This window comes from Nelumbo lutea, chromosome 3 (genome assembly GCF_056320005.1).
Source record: "Nelumbo lutea isolate HS-2025 chromosome 3, American lotus-T2T, whole genome shotgun sequence".
NCBI classification, from domain to species: domain Eukaryota; kingdom Viridiplantae; phylum Streptophyta; class Magnoliopsida; order Proteales; family Nelumbonaceae; genus Nelumbo; species Nelumbo lutea.
Genome location: NC_142686.1, coordinates 33,582,910 through 33,609,302, shown reverse-complemented (window position 1 = coordinate 33,609,302; position 26,393 = coordinate 33,582,910). Strand labels below are relative to the sequence as shown.

The 26,393-nt window shown below is 35.3% G+C and overlaps 2 protein-coding genes and 1 pseudogene across 4 annotated transcripts; 1 reads left to right on the top strand and 2 right to left on the bottom strand.

The window, feature by feature from the left end:
* Nucleotides 1-1,593: 1,593 nt before the first annotated feature.
* On the bottom strand, nucleotides 1,594-3,869 carry LOC148864128 (pentatricopeptide repeat-containing protein At2g29760, chloroplastic pseudogene; annotated as a pseudogene). The gene has a single exon (XR_016109400.1). The product of XR_016109400.1 is annotated as a pentatricopeptide repeat-containing protein At2g29760, chloroplastic pseudogene (transcript).
* Nucleotides 3,870-9,743: 5,874 nt separating this feature from the next.
* Nucleotides 9,744-15,467, top strand: LOC148864127 (uncharacterized). Of its 2 annotated transcripts, none has more exons than XM_088976106.1 (6): nucleotides 9,744-9,960; nucleotides 10,871-11,042; nucleotides 11,491-12,395; nucleotides 12,521-12,626; nucleotides 13,874-14,079; nucleotides 14,897-15,467. In XM_088976106.1, the coding sequence occupies exons 3-6, from the start codon at nucleotides 11,644-11,646 to the stop codon at nucleotides 15,162-15,164; spliced, it is 1,332 nt and encodes a 443-aa protein (XP_088832232.1). In that variant the 5' UTR covers nucleotides 9,744-9,960; nucleotides 10,871-11,042; nucleotides 11,491-11,643; the 3' UTR covers nucleotides 15,165-15,467. The 2 variants fall into 2 exon arrangements, with proteins under 2 accessions (XP_088832232.1, XP_088832233.1); XM_088976107.1 differs by having other exon boundaries at nucleotides 9,794-9,960; nucleotides 11,488-12,395.
* A 9,229-nt stretch (nucleotides 15,468-24,696) lies between these two features.
* LOC148864126 (F-box protein At5g07610-like) lies at nucleotides 24,697-26,182 on the bottom strand. The gene has a single exon (XM_088975604.1). The coding sequence runs from the start codon at nucleotides 25,979-25,981 to the stop codon at nucleotides 24,836-24,838; it is 1,146 nt and encodes a 381-aa protein (XP_088831730.1). The 5' UTR covers nucleotides 25,982-26,182; the 3' UTR covers nucleotides 24,697-24,835.
* Between the last annotated feature and the right edge of the window lie 211 nt (nucleotides 26,183-26,393).

The following is a 26,393-nucleotide window of genomic DNA, read 5'->3' as shown; positions in this document are numbered from 1 at the left end:
GTGATTTTGTCATGGTTGGCCATTTGATAACAGCTGAAATTGCTGAACTGAAAGACTTTTTTTTTCATATTAAAATAATAAAATAACAATTTCAAGTTTGAACCTTGGGTGCTTGGTGCATAAAGGACCATGATGGTCAAGAACCTATACTCCCCAGAGTACTCATCATACAAAATCAACTTCAACCATCATCAATATATCATCTTCTTGGATTAAATGCAGTGAAGCCAATATAACTACAAGCATGTCCACATTAATTTCACTATGGATATGGGCTATATGGCATTAAACAAAGCAGAATGGAAGAATAGGATCGGTGTAGAAACCTGTATGATTGGGATAAGACTTGGATGATGGTTATGTGCATATTAATGGAGCAAGCATAGAACTTCAACCCATAACTTACAAGGGTGGGTGATTTGGACAAGAGTAGAGAATTAGTTGAGGCAAAGGATAAAGTGGGTACCTTCGATCTTAAGAAAGAAGACAATGTGGGGAAAAAACAATTGAATGTAGAAAAATGTGTTTAGACATCAAAGAATGGTTAGGAAAAAAAGGAACTCCCTCAACGGTAAGAAAACTGAAGTCCACTAATTAATTGACAGAAAAATCAAGTTCAAAATGAAGTGCTCCATCCATTGAGTCACAATCATGTGTGCGGTTCGCATGGACGATCCTGGATCTCCTGAAAGCAAAAGTCTGTGAATTCGAACCCTGAGAGCATGGCATCCAACAGTACATTAAGAATATCTTTCATACTTGTATGTTAAATTCATTGGGAGATGTTCCCAGTGTGCAGATGGATGTCATGTTCTCAGGGAATTCACATGATTTTTGCTTTCTATAAATCCAGTCTCCACCAAGGCATTTCCATATGTTGTAGACAAAATCAAAACATGTGTTCCTTTGTAGATAAATAATTAAATATCAATTTCTGTCTAACTTTTTCTTTCTTTTTTTTTTTTTGAGAGAGAGAAATCAACAACCCTTTTTTCTTCTCCTCCCTACGAGTGTAATTATATATATATAATTGAGTATGCAATGGACCTATACAGGATAATATCTAGATATGGTGTACTAGAAGCCTGGTTCCAAATACTGATGCCAGCAGCCCGCATCTATTCCTCCCATACAGAAGGGAAATCAGAGGCCAATCTGAACAAGTGCTACTCAGATTCATATCCAGATTTCTACCAAATAATAATAAAGCTTCATATCCAGATAGTAGCACATAAAGGTTATGCCAATCTCCATTGTTTTAAAAGCCATTGGACAAGGAAAGGAACTCTGTTTCAATTATCTCTTTCTTCTCTCACCCCAACTCTTTCAATCATAAATATTCTCCTTTTCAGTTATATAAGTACATCAATAATTTCAATGGAAGAATACTACATAAAGAGGCTTACCCATACATAGATGTGATAGAAACATTGTTGGAAATTCATGATTGGAGGATTTTTTTAGGGTGTGCTCCTATAGTCAGCTTCAATCTGAAGAAGTATAACTCAGCTTCATATCCAGATTGTAGCACACAAAGGTTGTACCAATCTCTATTGTTTTAACTATTCTTCAGATCAGCATTTCAACAAAGCCTTTGGACAAGAAAAGAAACTGTATTTCAATCATAAGTATTCTCCTTTTCCAGTTATATAAGTACATCAATAATTTCAATGGAAGAATGTAACAGGAAGAGGCTTACTCAACACATAAATGAGGAAGAAACATTGTTGGAAAAAAATGATTGGAGGATTTTTTAGGTTGTGCTCCTACCAACAAAATAAAAATGCTACTTGCCATTGATAGGTTCAAGGTGTGTCAGATCAAAAGGCAATGGCAGGACTTCCTTATAAAAGGGAAAGCACTTCGAAATCACTAATGATTGCTGGGAGTTTGAGGATGGTAAACTTCAAATTATGGGAATCCAGTGGTTAAAGAAGAGATATGGGCATCACCTCTTGATCCAATCACCCTTATAATAGGACAAGGAGCCTTGGATTACTAACACTGAATGGAAATTGAAGCTTGAACATGTGTGGTTTCTCACCCTTGCCTCATTCAAGGAAATTATAACTAATAGGAATCCAACCGACAAAAAAGAGGGATAGGCATTGGCTTTAATCCTACCCGTTTTCCCTTGGACTAGGATCACCTTCCTCTTCCAAAGCTATTGGTGAACCTTTCTCAAGGCTAAAATTCATCTCACTGATATAAGTCCATCTTCAACTGCTCCGTGATCACTTCTAAAACTATATAAATTTCTGAGTGGAGGGAATGAATCCTATCTTCAGCAATGAACTCATGAACAACGCCATTCACCTCAATCCAGCTACACCCTGGTCTCTTTTTAACTTGAAGATCTTTCATCATCTTCCGTATTTTCATGGCTTCGTCCCACCTTTTCACAGAACAATATATATTCCAAAGAAGTACATATACCCCATCATCATCTGGTTCTAACTCAATTACCTTCTTTCCAGCCATTTCAGCTAATCTCAGATTCCCTTGAACCAAACAAGCACTCAGTAATGATCTCCAGATGACAGCATCTGCTTCAATACTCATCTGTTCTATAAACTTCTTTGCTTCTTCTACCAACCCTGCACGACCATAGAGATCCACCATACACCCATAATGCTCAATCCTGGGTTCAAATCCATAGACTTGGCTCATTTTATCAAACCATTTTCGGCCCTCAGTAACCATTCCTGCATGACTACAAGCCGTTAGAATTGCAACAAATGTAACCTCATTGGGGCTGACTGCTGATCTTAACATCTCTTCAAAGACTTCGATAGCACGGACACTGTTCCCATGACATGCTAATCCTGAGATCCTCGTTGTCCATGAAAATATATCCTTACCGGGCATCTCCCTGAATATCTCCTCTGCCCCGTCAAGCCTTCCACTCTTTGAGTACATATCCATTAGAGCATTGTGCAAGGTAGTACTATTAGAATCCAGGCCAGTTTTGTTAATATAGGCATGAATTGATTGGCCAAGATCTAGAGCCCCAATATCAGCACAGCCAGAGAGGACGGCTACAATTGTGATCAATGTTGGAGGACTGTTTCCTTCTAATTTCATTTTCTGAAAGAGCTCTAGTGCTTGAACTGGGGACCTTCCCCAAATATAACCAGTGATCATTGCAGTCCAAGAGATGGAGTTTCTCTGCGGCATTCTATCAAAGACCCAGCGAGCAGATTCCAAGTCATTGCATTTGACAAACCCATGAAGCAAGCTAGTCCACGAAGCAATATCTTTGACTTCCATCTCCTTAAAAATCAATTCAGCTACTTTAATCTCTCCATTTCTGCTATACATATCGATCAAAGCATTACCAACTATTGGCTCAAAACTCAACTCATGTCTGTATATCATTCCATGAACCATCTTTCCGTGACTCAGATCCCCAATCCGCCCGCAAGCGGACAGAGCTCCCACTATGGAAAAGTTATCAGGTCTTAAACCCGATATGACCAAGTCTGAGAAAGCTGATAGCGCTTCGTGGGGTTGATCAATGGTTAGGTTCAGATTAATGAGAGAGGTCCAAGAGATGACATCTGGGTTTTGGATCTGATTAAAAACCTTTAGGGAATCCAATGCCTCATTGAAACTGGCGTATTTGTTGAGAATTTTACAGGCAAGGTATTGGAGACGGTAGAGTCCCTGTATAATTGATTGGGCATGGACTTGCTTAAGCAGTTTCAAGTTTCCACACCTGTTCAGTAGATAATGGCAGTTTACTCTGTTGATTTGGTTCATCTAATCAGGAAGTGGCTGCATAGCTCTCTGAAGTGCAAAGAGAAGAAAAAACAGAGTAAAAAGCTTGTACAGGAACGGTCTGACAAGGATGCGGGGAAGCGGGAACCGGAGAGACCAAAAAAACAAAGGATTTGGGGTCTTTCAACGGCTCAAGGTATATTAATTAAAAGATTAAATTACTTATACCTCCCAGTTATTTTGGTCGAATGCTATTTATATACCTTGGTCTGTCTATATAAACAGCAGTTAACGGCTTAGTGCTGAAACTGGGGCCGGGTTAACCCGCATAATGTAGGTTGGGCCTAGGCCAACTAAGTCCGTACGTAATGCAGGTATTTTATAAACTCGTGGATAAATTATTTACCCTTGTAATGTTAAAAGGGTAAATTATAAACAGCCACTGTAGTGTAGATTCGATCCGATCAGATCTCAGATATGTGGATCCCGATTTGAATATGTTAATTAGCGATATCAATGGGTTGAGTTAAGGTGTTCTTTTTGGGGATTTTGAGAAGAGGGAAAGTTGGTTAATAGGATTTTGATTTGTTCTTTTTATAGATATATGTAGGAATCTGTAGTGTAGATTCGATCCGATCAGATCTCAGATATGTGGATCCCGATTTGAATATGTTAATTAGCGATATCAATGGGTTGAGTTAAGGTGTTCTTTTTGGGGATTTTGAGAAGAGGGAAAGTTGGTTAATAGGATTTTGATTTGTTCTTTTTATAGATATATGTAGGAATTAGGAAAAGTTTGTTTTTCTAGGTATTACTTACTCTGTTGGGGAAAAGTTGCCAACACTTGAATGAGATAAAATGTCTCTTTTAATAATTGAATTTTATGGATAAAGTGGTCATTCCTATATTTATATGGGAAATGAAAAAACATGGGTAAATACACTTACCCGGGTAAACCTTTCCTGGAAAACACTTACTTGGGCAAGTATATTTACCCAAATAAATAACTTATTGAAAAGTGAATGGGGCCTAAATGGTATCCATTCCTATAGGGTCAAGTTAGGGTTAGCATATTTGACTTTAGGGTCAAGTTAAGGTTTTGATTCTTCAACCCGAAATGGGTTTGGATTTTGGCAGACCCTAAAGTTTAAGCTTTAGGGTTTGGATTTTGACTTCAAACTCTATGGCCTTAAAGTTTAAGCTTTATTTACATGTTACTTTTTAGGGTTTCTTGTAGATAGGGTTGTTCATAAAAAGACCCAACCCGACCAAACCGGACCGACCCAACCCGAGTCGGACGATTTTTCTTTAACACCGATCGGTTTCGGGTTGTAAAAAATCATGAATCGATGGTTCGGGTCGGTTTCGGTTTTCATGTGTAAAAACCGAAATCGATTCGAACTAAACTGACTTAGTAGTTAGTACCTATTTGCAACCCAAACTTGCACCACACAAGCACATGGGGGGTGCTCTTGTTTCACAAAGTTATTGGCCTGTTTTCTCTTAATTTATGTGCTTTCCTTGCTGGATGATGTTGCTAGCTACTTCTCTGACGCCCAATCTACCAATTTATTGCTGATGAAGGAAGATTTGGCCCGACCTCTTGACCACCCAACACGTGGAAACAACTGAGGGTGGCCTGGCAGAAGCAACAACTCGGCACGGTAGTACGCTCAAGGCGCGAGCTTCGAGAGGAGGAACCAGCGGTCCGAACTCCCCAAAAGGAGCTCGAACTCTCCCTTTGATCTCGAGCCTTATGAGGTGCACAAAAGGCAACAATGCGAATTGGCCCACCCCAGGGCAGTTCGGGCCACACCTCTATCTGAACTCAAGACTTCACCTCGCACACCACTCCAGCACTTCGTCTCCATGCCGCCGAACCGAACAATCGTACCTGACACCAAAGGAGTCCGTATCCTGAGGTGGTACACCTGACTGACTTAGGATCTGACGCTTGACAGCCACACTTCAACGGCCACCTGCCACCGCCATCTCTAGTCACAGAGACGGCTCTGACAAAGAGAGCAGTGGCGGTTGTCTACCCCAACAGAGGTGATGACACCCGAAGTGACAGAAGTGCAGAGGTAATGATACTCGACTTGACAGGAGCTTGGGAGTGAGTGCACGAAGTGGTTATAAAATGCCCTCTTCCCCCCAAGAACGAGGTACGTGATAAATTTGTGCCATCTGTTTTTTCATCTTGCTTTTGAGGAAATACTAACTTGAGCTTTGGAGCACTCCCATCGGGTTCCTCCCCGAAGATTACTCGCTTTCTTCCCCGTTTCAGGCACTTTTTGCTCCAGCCAAAGGCAAGACCATTGACAGCTAGGACCGACCGGATTGTGCTCCATCAATTACCATTGTTGAACTTAGAGTCGAAATCGACCCAAACTGATCCAACCCGATTCAAATCGACCAGGTCGGTTTTGCTTAATACAAGGTTGGTTTCGATTTTAATTTCTGGTAACCCGGCCAAATTGGGTCCATTGGAAAAATCTCAGTAAACCGACCCAACCCGACTCATAAACAACCCTAATAAAAGATAATAATCTTATAAAATAACAAAAACAAGTAGCTTTTTTTGAAAAATATCATCGCCCTGCTCTGCCCTTCCTCTACAGCTCTGGTGATGAGATTCTCGTTGAGTATATTAAGAAGAACGGCCACGGAAGCTGGAGATCACTTTCTAATCACGCAGGTTTGATTTTTCCATCACTTTCTTCGCCATTAACGAGCATTCCATCTGGTCTGTTCAGGATCCTAGCGGTTTAAAGCTTGAAATCCTGTCAAATGTTTCATCGATACATACGAGGGTTTCTTTATTCGTTTTCCTCCTTTTTTTCTAAAATACATTTGGATATGATTGATCAAAGGCAATGAAAGAACTTAGTATCTCTTTGTCTATTACGACTTTAAAGAGTTTTGCCCCACTGTTTTTCAGGATTGAGTGGGTGAGCTGTGGTGGATCGTATCGGGGCGATTAATGAACGAGTAAAACGAGTTGTCCGAGTCGGTTTAATCTCGGTGCTGACTGCTGTCGTTATCCAGATGTCATACACCATTATTTCGACACGTTTAAGACGTTTCGAAATGCTTTGAACACTTGTTTTTTTGCTTAATCCGGTATGCCCGAACCATGAGGGTTCCGGATCTGAAACCCAATTACGAATAAACACGTTAGTTGCTGTAATCTGAAAGCCGTACGAATCGATGACGTGCTTACTTCCGATTGAATTTTTTTAGCCTGTTCTCTACTTGTTTGCAATCACTGAAAGCTGAAGATGAATCACCAAAGTTGCAGAGGGAATTCCGGCCTCATTTCCAAAGAAGGGAAGATGAAGACGATGAACAGTATTATTACGTATTAAAAAAAAAAAGCTACTTTATTTTTGTTATTTTATAAAAATATGATTGATATTTAGAACAAAAAGTTGCTCTTATTTGCCAGAAACCCTACTTCTTATTTTCTTTTTTTAATGGGAAAAATGATACCTTAAAATCTATAAAACAATTTTTTAATTTAAATTAATGAATTCTAAGTCTTCAAAACATGCTAAAAATATACAATTGAAATGCTACAAGTCAGGTCAGGTCAGTATTGGGCTAAACCCTATAGGATTGGGTCGTGGCCGGAAATTATGTATTTTTAAGGTGGGTTGATTTTGAGTTCAGGTTGAGGCACTACAAGGCCGGGCTAGGGTTGAGACAAACCCATGCCGAACCCAACCCATTGACATCCCTATCGTTAAGGATGTCAAATAATATCCAACTCTAATTATATGGGAATATGGGATAGGGAGACCTGAATTTGGATCTAATCATGATCGGATCCATTTGCACCACCCTATTAAAAGGATGGTAATACTAAGGGGGTGTTTGATTCATGAGAATAGAGGTTTGGAATTAGAACCAGAATGGGTCATTCCAATCTCACTGGGTTGGGTGGAATCAAAATCCCATTTCAGCTGATTCCAAATCCCCTTCGAATTCATATCTGAACCAAAACTAATGAATAAACAATTCCAAATTCTGATTCTGATATATTTTAATCCCAACTTTGAACCAAATAAACCCTAAATCCATAAACTTTGTTTTGTGGCAAAGAGCCCCTCAAAACTTCTTAGATTCTTAGATTCCAGCACTTTGCTTTTTTTTTTTTTTTGTTTAAACAGTAAATAACTATTAACAAAACAAAAGTGAACAAACAATATGGTCCAACCAATTCGATAGAGAGAACCACCAGTACCTTTCGCTACCAAAAAACTTTTCCTTTTGAGCTATTTGGGCAACTAACGTAGCAAACCAGCACTTTTGCTTCTTAACCCCACCAATAGAGATAATGGCAAAAGTAAAATAATTAAATTGCTTTGGGTCGACAATAACAAATGGTCAAATACCAAACCTGTTCAGCCCACCTCAAAATTCTTAACTTTACCGTGCAGGTGGGATGATTTAATGTTAAATCCACACACTTTGTAAATATAACCAAAGAAAGTTAAAAGGGAAAATTGCATATTTGCTTAATCTCATTTCAGTACTCAAAATTCAAAATCTGAATCACGTAACCACGTGTGCAATTTAAAATTTTTTAAAATGTCAAAACTACCCTTTGTGATATTTTCGAGATGATTTTACCCTTTTATTCAAATGCTAAATCTTTGGGAAAGTTAGGGTTCTTTCCCATTTTTCTTTCTAGATTGAACAAGCAAATGAAGGAGATTTTGAACAATTGAACGAATGATAAATTGAAGATTGAACAAGCAATAAATTCAAGATTGATCAAGTGATTCTAGAGCCCGATGAAAAAAATCAGTACTAAAAATCCTTCACAATTTTTATTTTATTTTATTTTATAGTTTTGTTTCGTGAACTTTAGTTCATGGTTTTATAATGAGGTTTGGCCTTGTAATGTGGGAAGAGACGTGTGATTCAGGTTTTTAAAACATGTTACTATCCAAGTAGGATATGTTTTACAGCTCTCCCAGTAATCCTGTAAGCATTTGTGCTAACTTTCATTGAATTTGCTTATACACAGGGGAGCATACCTCCACCATACAAATTTGTTTAATGGCTGAATCCCTCAAATTAATCTGATGAAGACAGTTCATCAATGAACTATGTTGAAAAGTTAGTAGCTGATCTAGATTGTCGTTTGAAGTCATTGGAGTCTTCCTAATAAATACTCATCAAAGGGATGAAGAGTTGAAGACCATGCCAGTCTAAAGCATTGTATCTATTGTTGGCTTCTTTTGTTTGTATATGTATGAGAACTAAAGCCTAAGGTCAGATGTATGTATTAAGATATTTGTGTTGGTTATGCAATTTTAAATCAATAGAATTAGATGGTTCAGTTGTAGGATGATTACGAACTTGAATTATAAGATGATGTATTGTTGAATACTACACTTAAATTCAGGGTTGTACATACCAAGAGAGAGAGAAAGAGAGAGATGGTCAAACCTAAACCTCTACCATATGGAGGTCCTATTCCCTTGCTTCATGCTTTGGTCTTTGAAAACAATGATTAAAAAGCATGGACTATAGATATCTGGTTGAAGCAAAACCATTATTTTTCTTTAGATATGCCATGTTATTTAGATATGTTATGAGCTATTTTAATTAGATATGCCATATATTACTTAGATATGAGCTATGTTACCTTTACCTAGATATATTATGAGCTATGTTACTTAGATATGCTATGGACTAAAAAGCACCAAGCATCTCTATCTCCATGGGTTATGAGATATGTTAATTGGATATGCCATGGACATGGCTGAACAATGTGTATAGAGGGAGACTCATAGATTGCCATTGAATAAATGGAGAGAGAGAGAGAGAATTGACTTAGTCCATGGATTGCGTGATTTGTATTGCCTAGGCATTTGATCTGGGTATCCAGTTCAATTATGAGATAACTCAATTAATCAATTGATTAGGAATCAGATGATACTTAAAGAGTATTTATGTCTTTTCAAGTTAAGGACCAAATAACACTAAACCCAAAATACAAAGTACTAATCGAGAATTTTTTCCATCACAAGTTTCATAACGGAAACGGGGCGCGCGAGTTTGGGGGAAGAGGACGACCTCCTGCTTCGAATTCCAAAATCTATAAAAGAGTCTGGACCAGGCTGTTTAGGAGAAGAGGAGACCCTAATTTCCTTTCTCTCTGCCCCGATCAAAACCAAAGTTCCGGTTTCCCATGGCAGCCTCCGCTTCCATGTTCAGAATTTGAAGGTCAGATTTGTTTTGCTTTTATCTTTGTTCCTCAGATTTTCTTTCATCCAAACCATTCGTTTGGTAAAATTCTTTTTTCCCCCTGCCTGGTTTGGGGTTCAATCGCCTTTTTGTTTCCTCTCTCTCTCTCTCTCTCTTCGGCAATTCTCGCTTGGTTTGGGTTCTGAAAGGAAATGCTGAGATATTTTTGGTTGGGACTTGGGACAATGGATACCTGTGGTTGCAATTCCGTTTCTGCATTTTTAATTTCCTTCCCAGATTTTTTATGATTTAATTTTGGTATTGAAACGTGATGAGCATAAAAGGAAACCTGTTCGATATCGGTTTCTTTTTCCAGAAGCAAGAGAAAAGAAATTTAGGCGTGTTTCTGCTTTTCTAGGGTTTCAATTGGCAGGAATTCGTAATTTCTCAAAATTTCCCATACTTATTCACGGAATCGGAAATCGTCCTGAGAACTGGTTCTGGTTATGAAGGGTAAACAAGTTCTCATCACGATTCTCTCTCTCTCTCTCTCTCTCTCTCTTCTAGAAAGTCGCGGGAGTGAGAGAGATTCGATGTTATCAAAGCGTATTCCTCGTTGTCTCCGACTATCCGTGTCGAAAGAGGAATAAGGGTACAATCGTCATTTTATATTATTTTATATTCAGTTGCGATTTAATGGCTCCTATCGATTTGGGGAGTCTTTTGACTCTTTGCTTTAGCGGTTGGGAACTTGTACTGCCTTTTTTTTTGGAGACACGTATTCCTAAAATGACAAATTTACCCTTAATTACCGAACCAATCGAGCAAATTATTAGCGCTTTTGACATCTCAACTGTTCTGTTAACTGTTAATGTTAAGTGGTTAAATTTCTGACTTTTTGTCGTCAAATTTCTTATAATATTTATTTTATTTTTGTTTGTCACGGCAGGAACTCTGGGAGGGGGAGGGGGAGAGGAAGGAAGGGCGCCTTCTGCCTCGTGTGTCCACACTATAAGAGATAACGGGCTGTCATACTTCATGACAGCCCGTTTATCTTGAAGCAACTACGAAACAGAAGCGATCCCTCTCTCTTTATCATCACTGCATCGTCAGCTTAGCTGGTAAGCTAAAAGACAACGTTTTTTTTATAAATAACGTTGTTTTTGAATTCCGTTTTTTTGTTTGACTATGATAGATATGTTTGCTTAGTTCATGCTTTTTTGGAAGTTTCCTTCGCTAATTTCTTTCGGGCGTGAAATCTTGATGGAAGTTTTGGTGTAGAATCTGGATGGCAATAGATGATGTGTTCAGCAAAAGCTTTTTATTTTATTCCTCTGATTATTTGTAGATGTAAAAAAACGTGGGATTTTTGCTGTCCATTCAATCATGACAACTGTTTGACCTGTATTAGCCGCGTTTTGAATTAGTCGTTTGCTTCCTTACTCAGGCTAGTTCAATTGATAAGGTCCCTTTTAACGATCTTTGTACCCTTAAGTATTTTTCTTCTTGTTGTTCGGTTGAATTTCAAAATTCTCAACAATCTCGTTTGCACTTGTTTGGTTCTAGCAGGTTATTCAGATTGAAGTTCTTTTTGGGTTGGTGGGTCATTGAGTTATTGACGCATCTGGTGCGACCTACGTTGCAGTTAACCAATTGCAAACTTATCTTTTCTCTAATGAAGGCTATTGGATATTGGTGCAAGACAATTTGATTGTTAACGATATGGGTTCCTTCTCTGGACTCCTTCAGCGACCTCTAGTGGCAGTTGCTGCTGCTGCCATAGCTTCCGTCTCTGCAGACATCTCTGACAAATTACGGCCTCCTAGATCATCAGATCCTACTTTATTTACAGAATTATCTAATACCAAATCTCCAAATTCAGTAAAGGAATCGGCACCATGGATATCTAACCTTTCTGTTTCTAAACTTACAAACTTGTCATTTGCAACGAAGGTCCAGATTCCCCTACCTAACATTAATCATCCACTGCTTCATTCATGTCATTCTAGTACATGGGATCTTCTGTCCAATTCACACTCTTTTTCTGTTTCTTCTGCTCCTGCCCTTCTTGCGCTTTATCATTCTGCAAAATTGGCAAAAGCCCCCAAACCAATTAAATTTAAACATTTTACCCCTTCATTGCCTCCTGAGGTTCTGTACAGATGGCATTTACCAGAATCATATGATTTGCGGGATTCAGATTGTTCATCTTCAAAGTCTAGGACAGTGGTGGTTTTGCTTGGATGGTTGGGAGCAAAGCAGAAGCATCTGAAGAGATATGCAGATTGGTATACTTCAAGAGGATTCCATGCAATTACCTTCACTTTTCCCATGGCTGAGATCCTCAGTTATCAGGCTGGTGGGAAAGTTGAACAGGACATTGAATTGCTTGTGAACCATCTGGCTGATTGGTTAGAAGAAGAGCATGGGAAGAACCTGGTTTTCCACACTTTTAGCAATACCGGATGGTTAACGTTAGCCTCTCTCTCTCATAACACACGCATATACACATTCTTACACTAACATGGAACCTCTGTTTAACTTTCTTTGTTTTAATTTAAACTTTTTAATTTGATGTTTTCTGTTGTATGTAATTTAGGTATGGAGTTGTTCTTGAGAAGTTTCAGAAGCAAGATCCAGCCCTGATGGGAAGGATTAGGGGTTGTGTTGTCGATTCAGCTCCTGTTGCAGCCCCTGATCCACAGGTAAAGGAAATTTAGGCTCCATGAGATTTATTTTTAGCATGATGATTTAGACATTTGCTTTTTTCAGGTACTATCTTTAGATTTGGTTTGTGTGTGGATTTTTTTCTCCAGTATCCTGTAAATGCTCCTCTTTTCACAATGGATATGGCATTAAACAGAAAGAAATGGCAAAACAGGATTAGCCAGCCCATGAATTTTGAATAAGGTTTGGATGATTGATGATGATATCCTGTAAATGCTCACAAAGAATTTTATGCTCCTCAGATATGATTGTTTCTTTGATGCTTAGCTGATAAAAAAAGGGAAAAAAATTGTTTTGGTGCTTAGGATCAAAGTGCAAGGCATATACTCTCTTTTAGGGGCATGCATGTCATACATTCATTGAAATGGGGTATCACGAGGCCAAACTTCCTATACAACTTTTTACTTTTTAAATTGCATATTTTCTCTCTATTGAGACAAACAGTTTATTCATTATATTTAATGCATCTATATCTAAAATTCTTTGATATTTTATTTTACATTAATAACTCTAATGGGTGATGAAAGTTTTTCTTCACAAATAAATAACTATAACATTTTTGTTACTGTCTGTTCAACTTGATTCTATAACTTCTATGATATTTTGATATAAAAGATGATGAGATGTTATTGCCTTTCAATTTGCAAATAAATGAAGAATTATAACTTAATTAGGCACTTTCTGTGTCTAATTTTTAGTATTTCTTATTTGAAGGTTCAATGGTTTATGTATCTCTTTGTAAAACTGTATCTCTTATTATTATGAACTTATCCAAAACTCTCATTTTAATCCATGCTTCCAATGAGTTAACAAGTGAAGTCTCTTGATTCTTATGCCTGAGCCCTTGAGGCTTGTATTTCGCATCTTTGTCTTTTGAAGCATTGGTTGAGAGTTGTAAGCACAAGGTATTACACACCCAGAATTAATTTACTGGATAGTTTAGGAGATTCCTGGGTGATACCCCACCCAGTCTGTATAGCCTTTTATGCCTTTTCTGGTTATTCCTTTTTTGAATTTCTATGGGAGTGTGATGTTATGGAAATTTGTCTGGGTAAATTTTCTTAAGTAGAATACAGTTTTATGCAATGTGCACAACACTCCGTAATCCATGTGTCTTCTGGAATAGTTTTGACTTACAAGTATTATTGGATGGGTTGTCATTCTTTCTATTTTGGTCAGTAAAATATACTAAAAACATGTCATCCTTTCTGATTTCTTTTTCTAGGTCTGGGCTTCAGGTTTCTCTGCTGCATTTTTGAAAAAGCAGAGCATTGCAACAAGAGGATTAAGTAGATCAAAAGAATCTGGTGCAGAGGCCTTAGTTGACACAAAAACTTCTATTGAAACCAAACCTGCTGCAACTGAAACAGCTTTGCTGACCGTTTTGGAGAAGTTCTTTAAAGTGGTTCTTAATCTTCCAACAGTTAACAGGTTAAGTGCCTTTTCCTAATTATCACTGGTTTTTAGGTTTAATCATAACTCAACTGTTCCACTTCCACTTCATATGTCCAACTTGTAACATACAGATATTTACTATATTTTCTTTGGAAAATCGCTTTCCATGATTTGCATGTAAAACATGTTGAAATATAACCACGAGGAATATTGGCTTTCGTGCTCACACTGTTTGCACAGCCTTTTACACCGTGCATTGGGAATATCTCCGTACTTGTATGTTTTTTTCATAGAGATATTCCCAATGCAAGGCTGCAAGGGACTGTGCGAACAGTGTGAGCACTGAAGCTGATTTCATCATGAGGTAGTTTTATTTTGGCAAATCTGTGATGATACCGGAAGAGCTTTGATCAATCAACCCCCTCCCCCAGGTGAATTTGATGAATACCACCTGATTGGTTAACCCACTTTTATGATATTGGTAGTTGACTATATAAAGCACACCGAACCATACATTCCTGTTCCTGTCTAAGAATAGTCATGTTGCGTAGCTGTGCTTTTATCGGAACCTATTATTACCAATACAGAATTACAGACAATTCCCTTTGCTTGAAATATAGATTAAACTGCTCTAGTGACTAGAAGGGTGTTTACCTGGGTTTATAAAATCCTGGAAAATAGCTGTTATCTGCATCTTTCAAGTGAATAAATCATAGCTCTTAACAAATAATTCTCTTCTCCAGCATTTAAAAAAATAGCTTACAAAATCCATAAATAAATCATGCTCTTGTTGCTTGATTTGCAACATTATCTTCGTTTGCATTTGATTGTCTCTCATTTTGTTGAATTACAGGAGGCTCTCTGATGTGATGGATCTTCTATCATCACAACAACCATCTTGTCCACAGTTATACATCTACAGCTCTGCAGATAGGGTCATTCCAGTAGAATCTGTGGAGTCTTTTATAGAGGAGCAGCGAAAGGCAGGGCATGAGGTCCGGGCCTGCAACTTTATCTCCACACCCCATGTTGACCACTTCAGAAATGACCCAAATCTATATACTTCTCAGCTTACCAACTTCCTGGAGGACTGTGTGCTGACTTGTTGCAAAGATGCTTAAACTTGACCAACCACCTAGAATGTCTTATTATTTCTTTAGTTTCATACTTGTAACAGGTTATATACTCCTCTATTCTCAACTGTAAATTCATTTTTGTTGAATTCTTTATAGAGGTAGTTGAATTCAAGGGAAACAATAATCTGTAATTTGTTTATTCTTAAGTTTTCCTTATCTTTTAATTTGAACCTGTGTACAGAGTACAAAGCAATGTATTAATATTTATGGAGAGGGATCTCAATACTGTATCATTAAACTGGGAAGCAAAACAATGGAATTAAAATTTCAACTCTTTATTGCATATAATTTTTGTGGTTTCTGCTGGATTTATTTAAGCAACAGACAATTGATGATGATAGTTATTTTTGTGATTGGATCTGCTGATCAAACTTAAGGAGTCCAAGGTGCCATTGAAGCATCATAATTGGTCTGTGCATCCATGCGGCTGCAGGATTCTAGTCAATACACATGGGAATGAAAGTATTAAATGTTTCCTTTGGGTTGTGTTTGGTACCATTGTTGTTTCTACCTGAAGTGTCAATTTGGCTGTTTAGCAATAAACATCAATGATCAACCGAAAAGGTCTCAGGTAGAAACAACAATGGTACTGAATACAACCTTGATGATTGTGTCAAGACGTTGAAGAACCTGTAATATGCAAACCAGTTCTGAAAGAAGATAAAATTTTGAATTCTTTTGTACTTTGACCTCTAAACTTGAAAACATGATTCCAACAGTATAGATAGGAACTTCAAAATGTGTTCATATCCAGATCTAGCATCTAAATTCCAAACTGAGGTTCTAAAATTTAACGAATGTTTATTCTTACTGACCAGATTAGTTAGTTTTGTTGCTATTGAATCATGTTTGTGCACGAGTTTGTGACTAAGGATCATTAATCATTTTAGGTGAAAGATGAAACTCGAGAAGAATTACATGAACAATCTACAAAACCTCTCTTACTTGAAGAAGAGGATAGGCCTTTCTTTTACTAATTCTCAAACTCAGCGTGCATTAGGAACCACTTGATTGCGCGTGTGCCACTGAATGTTGAAAAGGAAATTTTCACTCGGAGATAAGAGCATTCGGTAATGCTTCTAAAGAAATCGCTTACTGCTGAATCATCGAATGCTGTCAATTATATAATTAATTACTTATTTTATTAATTCATGTAATTATCTTTCTTAAATAATAATTTATTATTACTTGGTAATGTAAAATAGCCATTTCGATTGCAGGGTTGCAGCATTCAGATACCCAAACAATAACTTCACATTCAGAGATCCAAAAAAGCAGGAAAGCAAATTTCATATGATTACATTTTTTGCTCAAGAAGAGCGCCACTATTTTGCTTAAGAAAGAATTAATGAAGGAACAAAGTAGAGCTGCAATCCTGCAACTTGGGCGGGCTGGGGTTAAACATTTGTGAAAGGGTGGAATTTGTTCAATTTAAATTATTCAAGTTTTGAGTACCATGTTTGCACCACCAAAAAAAAGGAAGGTAAAAGAAGGGTATAGCTCCTTTTTCAATGAAGAAGATGAAGAAACTAAAATCGGCTTCGGTGCTCACAAAACTGTGCTCACATTCATGATGGAATTGTCGAATTCTGGAAATACCCTCATCAAGGTTCAAAGTATTGGAAACCCCAAATGTATCGGAAAACCACTTTTAAGAGACATATCGGGATACACATGCATATCGGAGAAAAACTAAGATATGCATAGATACACTTAGAAGCACTATAAATACTTTAATAAATCATAAAAACACATCAATAACACTAAATATAAGACCTCAATGAGGTGTATATACATTTATTATGTTTTAATGGTTTTATGAAAAAATATATTGTAGTTAATTATAATTTCATTAAAAACCCAATGCTTAACTATAATTTATAAATTATAATTCTTACGTTTTAATGTTTTATGGGATGGGAAAATCCCAACTCTCCTATACCATAAAACATGCATTGGCACAACTTCTAAGTGAAAAAATAATTAATAATTATTTATTGTTTAAATAATAATTATTTATTATTTATTTCTAAAAATTATCAAAAATAAATAAATATTATATAATATATTCAAAAAATAGTTATTAAAGAAGAAATTTCAATTGTTTTGTGGATATGATAGATCATCCATAGAATTATAATATATTCAATCATTGTGATCAAATGATAAAATATAATTATTTATTTATTTATTTTTTAATTCTAAAAATAAAAAAATATTTATTAAAGAAGAAATTTCAATTAGTCTGTGGATACAATAGACCATCCATAGAATTATAATATATTCAATTGTTGTGATCAAATGATAAATTATAATTAATTATTATTTATTTTTTAATTCTAAAAATATAAAAAAAAATATTAAAGACAAAATTTCAATTCCTTTATGTATATGATAGATAAAATCCATAGATTTAAAACATATTTAGTCTTTATAGGCAGAGAAAAAATTACATTTTCATATTTTTTGTTAATTTATATTTTTCCCAAATATCTTCATGAAATTTCCATAAATCTACTGATAACACAAAAAAAAAAAAATTGTGATTTTGAATGTAAGAATGTAGATCAACATAAATTTAAACATTCAAGAAAAAAAGAAATCACAAGATATTATAAAAATTTGAAAAAACTTACCTATTTTTGCCTTATTTTTTCAAAAATTGAAAAATCTTCAAAAAAATTAACAATTCACACTTGTTTCTTGCAATTTTTTTGCAAATCTAGCATTCTAGGAATGAGGTTTGGAGTTTTAGAGTCATTTGGGGTGAAAAAATGCTTATTTTAGGGAAAAGAAGCTTGCTTTCCCCCTTTTTTTTTCAGTTTTTGGTCGTATCTTTTTTGTCGATACGCTATTAATACGCCTCGATACACCCCCAATATGCCCCGGTACACCCCCGATACGGTCAGATATGCATGAAAAAAGACGAGACGCCCAATTTCCATTCATATCCCATATTTGTTTTTCAAAGATACAATACGATTTCCATGCATATCTCGTATCCCGATTTCCATGGTACTTCCCTCTCTTACAACAATCAGAAATACAAAGCTCAATACGCCCAAGCCCAAGCCTAGCCTGAGCAAGGATGCCAACAAAGTGGGTTCTAGGAGGGCTTTGTAAATTCTAGACTCTACCTGCCTAGTGGGTTGGGTTTTGAAATCCAAACCCTCCCTACACATTAAAAATGCAAAACCCTCCTCGTATTCAAGGGTAGGAGTGGGTTGGGTTTAAAACCCACATTTAATTTCCTATTATTTCTTATTATATAAAAGCAATAAATAAGTAAAATAAACAACAAAATTTTCAATTATTTGATTAAGATGTAAAATAACACATAAACTATCAATTATTCTTTACATATAATTCAAAATATTATTAAATTCAACACCTAGTACATAAAGTTTATATGCTTTCCAATAATATGCAGGTTGAAGGTTCGAGTTTAGCCTAATACTATACCCTACCCATAACATACGAGTTGAAGAATCCCAAATTCCATCCCTCAAATGAAAAAACCCACCCTATCATGGTGGGTAGGGGTGGATACACCGGGTAGGGGGTAGAAATTGCCATCCCTAAGCTTGATATGCTTAGTTAAGGTTGAGTTGGGTCTAGGTTGGTAAACTTAGGCTTAACCTTGAATTGGACCAAGCTTGAGCTTGAGGTTTGAGACTTGGGATTGGATTGACCCTTAACCCGACACAACCAACTCAATTTTCACCTAGGAGGGACTCTTGCAATGCATGGGCTTTGTCAAACGGAAGCTAAACAATAAAAGAATGCACATAGACTAGATAATTGTTTTATATTTTAACCTTTTAAATAATTAATAATTAGTTATATTTTATATAGTACTTTGAATAATTTTTTTACAATGCAAAAATAACAATAATTAATTTCAGCTAGGTTGTTCATCAAACTGGTGAAACCGACTTACACGACCCAACTCAACTCAAGTTGGTCAATTTTTTAGTATTTCTGGTAGGTTTCAATGTATGTATGTATGCATGTATGTATGTTATATATATATATATATATATATATGGAAAAGTGGGAAAATTGCCATATTCCTTAGTCAAAAATATTTTATATTATAAATTTTATTTTTTATTAATACCACTATAATTTTTAATTTTTTTTTTAAGTTTCCTTTGAACCAACCAACCAAACTGAAAATTGACCCAAACCAATATAACCCAAGTTGGTTGGGTGGTTTCAGGTGACCAACTCCCCAACCCAGCAAGGTCAATTTGGTTCGCCAAATAACCTACAACTAAACCGAACCAACCCGCGATCACTCTTAATTTTAGTTAAACTAATAGTTTAATTTCTAATAAATAACAATAGTTTAATCTCCAATAATAAATGGATTTTTTTTATTAAATAACAAAGAAAAAAGATTTATACATAAATATTGAAAATATATTTATCACAAAAATAAAATAAATAATTACTAAAAATACAATAAATATAAATTTTAGTATATATAAATATATAACAAATATAGATTAATATTTTAAATTATTATTTATAAATACCAATTTTCTGGAATTTATTTTCTAGAATTATTAATTGATATAAGTGAAGTAATGCTTTTATTATTAGTACATCAATAATTGCAATTATTATTATTTTTTATTATCTATTAAAATATTTTTGAAAGTTACTACTTATTTTTGTTATTTGAAAGGTTCAGTGCCTCTAAATTATTTAATCTATTTTTCATTATTTCAGTAGTATTAAAATTTTTTTAAATTGTTTATATTTTATCTTATTATTATCAAATATTACTAAATCTATTATAATTATTTTTGTGTTTTCACAAATTTTTTACGGCTATTACTTAATTTCTTTATTTAACCAATTTTATTTGTTTTTAAATAATATATAAAATGTGACTTAGTTATTATTTTTTTAATATTTAAAATATTTAAAATATTTAAAATAGTTATTTACAATATTATTTATCTATTTAAATAATATCATTATTTGGTAATTTTAATATTACTTATTTATTGAATTCATAATGTATAAAATTATAAGTTATACTATTAATTACATAATTTCGTTATTTTAACTATTTAAAATATAGTTATGTTAAATATTTCATTATTTAAAATATTTAGTTATTTAATTATTTAAATAAAATTTAAAACATTTAAAAATTTTCATTATTTAAATTTTATTTATTTTAGTTATTACATAATATTAAATATTTTGTTATATAATATTTATCTATATTTAATGTTTTGTTATTTATAATATTTAGTTATTGCAAATTTTAAATAATTTTTTTAAGTTTTAATTTTATTATTCGAATAATATTTAAATTGAATAACTCTAAAATTATTGTTAGTACATAATTTCGTTATGAATTTCGTAAAAGTGTAAAATTATTAATAATATGTATATTATTAATTCTATGATATTTTTTTTGTGTTTTTAATAAATATTTTAAAGTTATTACATAATTCCATTGTAATGTTTAAATAATTCTTATATTTTTTTAGTTTAAACTTACTTTTGATAGATATAGATGAAAAGTGAGGGATAGGATAAATAGGAATTAGAGATAATTAGGAATTATATATAATTTAGGAGATAAATAGGAATTATAGATAATTTAGGAGAAAGTGGGGGATAGTGGTGTCATTTGTCTATAATAAATTTGATTTTGGTAGAGAGAAATTTTAGGAATAGTTTTAGGAAGAGATATCCAAAGGGATAAACATAGAGGAAAGAGGGACGGGCCAGGCATGCTAAGATGTCAAAATCAGATAGGGATAAGGGAGTGATAAAGTGGCTTTATGAGGGAGCAAGGAAGGCTAAAATGAAAAGGGGATAAGAGCTCTCCATTGGAGTATAAGGCCATGACGTAACATATTTATACTTTAGTATATATATAGATATGAAAAGTTAACTTAAAATGGGCAAGGTCAAACATCTTGGTGCCAACTGCCTAATTAGGTGTTTGAAGTAGTTCACTCACATGCAAAATTGTGTATCCTGAATTTCTCACATATTTTTTTTTTTCAGTTTTATAGTTGACCCTGAAACGTATCATACAATACACATCACCTTGTGATATTTTAAACCTTGGTTTAGAGATAAAACTATTCTTCATTTTTTTTTTTCTTGTTTTGCATTTTAAAGATGAAATTTCATATTTGTCAATTGCCACCATAGTGATCTAACTTCAATGATAGAATTAAATGAGCTTTCTCTCATGTGCAAGAGCCATTAATTATATTTATATTGCATGAGATAATTAATTAGAAAAGGGAATCCATACATTCTACTACTATAGCACATGATATGAAAAATTAACTTAAAATGGGCAAGGTCAAGCACCTTGGTGCCTCATTAGGTGCATGGAGCAGTTGAGTTACATGCAAAATTGTGCATCCAGAGATTCTCACATATTCCTTCTTTTTTTTCCAGTTTCATAGTTGACCCTGAAATCTTTGTACAATATACATCGATTCTCTCTCTCTCTTTTTTTTTTATTTGCTTTCTAAAGATCAAAGTTCATATTTGCCAACCGCCACCATAGTCTTTCAATGGTGGAAACTAAACAGAGTTTTCTCTCATGTGCCGGATCCATTATACATTTAGATCGCATGAGATAATTAGAAAAAGAAATTTATATATATTCTACTACTATATATAGTACATAATATGAAAAATTAAGGTGCTGTTTAGTAATGTGATTGTTTATTTAATAAACATTTTATACTTTTTATCTTGAAAAATGAGAAAGTGGGTGCTAAACATTTATTTAGTATTAGTAAATATACGATTGGATGTTGGAAGCAACTTTTTTTTTTCACACAAACCAAGAAAACATTTATTTAATAGACGGTCTTGCCAAATAATGGTGTTTCTCCTGATGCCTAATGACCTGGCATTATCCTGAGTTTCATAGATGTTCTTTTTTCTTCAGCAGATGACTACTACAATTTGAAACTATCAAAAGCCTCCAAGTTCTCAGTATTTGTGTATTCAAGACCCTCAATACTAATATAATATTAGGGGTGGCCATGAGTTGAGCTCTTCACGAGCTATTTGAGCTCGGCTTGACTCGACTTGGTCCTAATTTATAGACTCGTTTATTAATCGAGCTGAGCTCAAGCCTAATAAAGCTCGGCTCGTTTGGCTTGCTAGCCGGCTCGAATAGCTACATAATAATAATAATAATAATAATAATAATAATAATAATAATAATAATAATAATAATAATAATAATAATAATAATAATAAATTATTATTATATATACAATATTTTTATTTTTATATAAATAATAACTAATTATTATAAATCTTAAAATTTTAAATATCAAATAAAAATATTATATACATATTTTTATTTTTATAAAACATTTTTCTCAAGTCAAGCTCAAGCTTACAAGTTTTTGACTCAAGCCTTGTATTACCATGGCGAGCCGAGCTTAAATAATTAACTATTCGGCTCAGCTCGGCTCGAATGCACCCCTATATAATATGTGTGATACGATGCACACGTTCCACTTTGAGATGAGATGTAAGGTTTAGCAATGGCTCACTCCCACAAGAGGCATATGCCTTAAGCCCCAAGCCTCAATTATAAGGCATCTAAGATCCCTGTTCATTAACTAACTATTCGGCTTTGGCTCGGCTTAAATCCACCCCTATATAATATGTGTGATACGATGCACACGTGCCACTTTGAGATGAGGCATAAGGCTTAGCAATGGCTCACTCATGCAAGAGGCATACGTGTTAAGCCTCAAGCCTCAATTATAAAGGCATCTAAGATCCCTGTTCTGCTGATTTCCTTTCTCTTAAAAGAGATCAAATAGAGTCCTCCTTCATGCGGGCTGTCTCATGATAGATCACCATCACCATCACCTCCAATTAAGGGTGTCAATTGGATTGGATTTGGTCCAACCCGATTCAGCCCAATGTAAGTCTATTACAAATGGATCAGGTCCAATCCAATCCAATGAATAATTTGAACTATTTTGGACCATTCCAATTCAATGTTTGGATCGTCCAATTTGTTCAAATTCATTTTAATTTAGATTGGTTTTAACCCTAACCCAGTTCATTAACACCTAATTCTTATCTTATATCAATGAACCGGGTATTGACTTAATCCAACCAAATTCAATATAATTTTTTTACGGACAGATCAGGTCAAATCCAATCTAATAAATAAATATTTTGGACCGGATTGGTCCAATCCACTATGCCCCTTTGGTCCATCCAATCCGTCCAATAACCATTAGATTGAGGTGACTGAGGAGATTGACCAGTAAATTTACATAACATCATAGGGATCGAAGGACCACACAGACAGTTGAAAATCCAATTTTATATTCCAATGACTGAGGATGCTTCATAGTAATTTCAGCTGGTGCTCACTAGGTATCCATATTTGATATTTCTTTCAAAGAACTAAGAAGACAGTCAACAAGTTTCTCTTGTCCTCTTAGGTGATTTTGACCCACAATTTACACAGCCTTGATTTCCATATAAACCAAATTGAGGAATGGGCTGTGAATGTGATGTGAGAAAGTAGATGGAAATCCTGAACCAGAGTCCGACAGTCCATGGATTGTTGTGGATGCTCCTATCCTGACATTTCCTTTATTGGTTTGTTTATTATATTCAAATTTGAATCAGATTTTTATTAATTTTGAATTCGAATTCAGATTGCAATTAGATATTGAATATCATAAATGAATTAAATTAAAAATGATCAAAATATTTATGTTACTAATAAAGTTTGGTTCTATGACAATTTAGTAAAAACATAAAATATGAACAAACTTTATTAATAGATACAATATAAATTTTAAGTATATATATTAGGAATCGAAATGGAGCGGGTTTAGGGTGGGAACCATACTCCCTATCCCTGACGAAGACAGGTTCTCCATTAGGGACTCAAATTTTCATATTTTTTATTTAAAAGTTTTTTTTGAGAAAAAGATATATTTAAAATAAATAAAAAATTTTTAAATATATTTTGATATATATAATACAAATAATATTTAATATATGTTCGAGGTTAGGGTGGTGTGGGGACTTCACTTCCATCTGCCAAACCAGTCTCCAATCCTAACCTGATCCCAATACCCAATGGGCACAGAGAAAATTGCCATATCTAGGGTGGATGCATATTTAATCTAAGGGTTTATAAAAGATTGAATTCAGAATGCCTTTAATGGGATGAACTTCAAATTCGAGTTTGGACAATCAGATACCCTTTTTACAGCTCTGAAATGAATTTCTAATATGCAAAAAGAATGCTATTTGTAGTGTCAACAGAGGTAGTCAATTATTTAAAGGGCTTTTTTATTGAATAAGTTTTTTTTTTTTTTTTGGGTTTCCTCATACAATTATGATTAATAGGAATCAAAATTTCATTGACCAAATTTTCCTCTCTGAACGCCCCTTAAAGATTAATGGACTACAAATTTGAATCCTCTGAAATGTAAAGTCTAAACTCGGATCAGAATAAACAAAGAAGGAACAAAATTAAGGATGGAGCTTAAATTATAAACATCCTTACATAACATACAGAGAATGAGGAAAAAAACAGAGAGAGAGATTAAAGGAATATAATTGTTGATCAAAGAGAAGAAATCTCTCAAGTAGATGATGCGTAGCTAGAGATAAAAGAGGGTGTTATCATATTGATGGACATCACCCCATGAATACTCCAACCCAAGAGCCATATCCATGGTCATGAGGCCAGTGGACAAGCTGCGAAGCTCGACGAATGTCATGTCTCTCAGATTGTATGAGATGAATTTACCTGGTATATGCAGCACCAAGAATGAATCCCCTTCCTCTGAGCTGCGATCAAGATGCAGAACAGAGAATACAAAGCGATGCAGCTGAGAAAGATTAACATTGCTCCTCACCATACTTGGGTATGCAGCTGCTACTGAACCCAGGTTCACTCGATACCTCACAAACCATCCAGAGTAATCCTTCCTCAGCTCCATCACATCGAAGAGGGTGGTTCGTGGACCATAGATTTCGATCAGATGCAGATGGCCTCTCGACTCCCCGAAATATCTCAACCTCCTCTCCTCCCACCCTTCACGCAAAGGAGGGCTAGGCATCTCTACCAAGAGCTCTTGCTCTGCGTCGAACCGAAGCGAAGTCTCCTTCACACCAATCCAGTGCAGAGAGCCATTCCAGAACACCCCACGGCCGTAGAGCAAGCCTTCAACTTGGAGAAATGGGCTGCCGGAAAGCCTCCACGAGATGGTCCTCGAATCATAGACGGTGATCTGACGATGGTCGGAGGACAATTCAGAGTCGCAGATGCAAACTACTTTGTAATCAAGGGTTTTTGAAGGATCAAATGCTATGTTGATTCCGAAAACTGTGGTTGCCATTGGTCTGGGTAGAACAGTGTATTGCTTGGTGGTGGGCTTGCATATGTAGTACACTCGATCGCTCTCGTGGCATCGGGAGCTGCTGCAACACAAGAGGCCGTTGCAGGAATGCTGTATGAGGACACCCTTTTCATCATTGATGAAAGACAGAGATGCTTCAGGCGCGGCGTCAATCGTTCCATCAAGGGTAACAAACTCCAAGTCTGGATACAGCTGAAGATACAGAAGTTTCTGCAGGAAGAACCCGGATACGAAGAGATGAGGGTTTCGATTAACATAGTTCCAGGCAAAGAGGGGATCTGAGATGAGGAAGTTCCACCATTTGCAGACACACTTGCAGCTCAGGAGAGACTTGATGGGTAGCCGAGATAGAACCTCTCTCATGACATCATTGTCGTTGATCATATCAGAATCGTTGTTGCAGTCTCGCCAGCAACGAAGATGGGATTTCTCTGTGGTAAGCTTCAAAAGAAGAGATGAAGGAAAATCTGTTCCAGCAAATAGGTGCTTTGGGTCTTTGATGAGGATTGAGGAGACTACATATATAAAAGCCAAAGCAGCTTTAGACTTTAGTTGAGCACTTGGAGCTTTATCTTATTTTATTTTTAATTTAGACCAGAATGAAGAAGTTTGATAGAAGATTCCTGAGAAGCTGTATCAAAGCCAACACAGCTCTTTTGGATTTTTCTTACACGGTCAAGGAAACATGGATTAAAGTAAGTTCTATGAAATAGATGACGAAAGGCCATGTGTATTGGAAAGGCAATTTTAAGAGATGTATCGATATATGTTTTGAATACGTATGTGTATCGGAGAA

Bases quoted from the DNA above. Each gene is read 5' to 3' on its own strand.
- LOC148864127 (XM_088976106.1), top strand. From the start codon at position 11,644: ATGGGTTCCTTCTCTGGACTCCTTCAGCGACCTCTAGTGGCAGTTGCT. The intron at 12,396-12,520 runs GTTAGCCTCTCT...TATGTAATTTAG, and splicing joins AGCAATACCGGATGGTTAAC to GTATGGAGTTGTTCTTGAGA. The intron at 14,080-14,896 runs GTTAAGTGCCTT...GTTGAATTACAG, and splicing joins AATCTTCCAACAGTTAACAG to GAGGCTCTCTGATGTGATGG.
- LOC148864126 (XM_088975604.1), bottom strand. From the start codon at position 25,981: ATGATCAACGACAATGATGTCATGAGAGAGGTTCTATCTCGGCTACCC.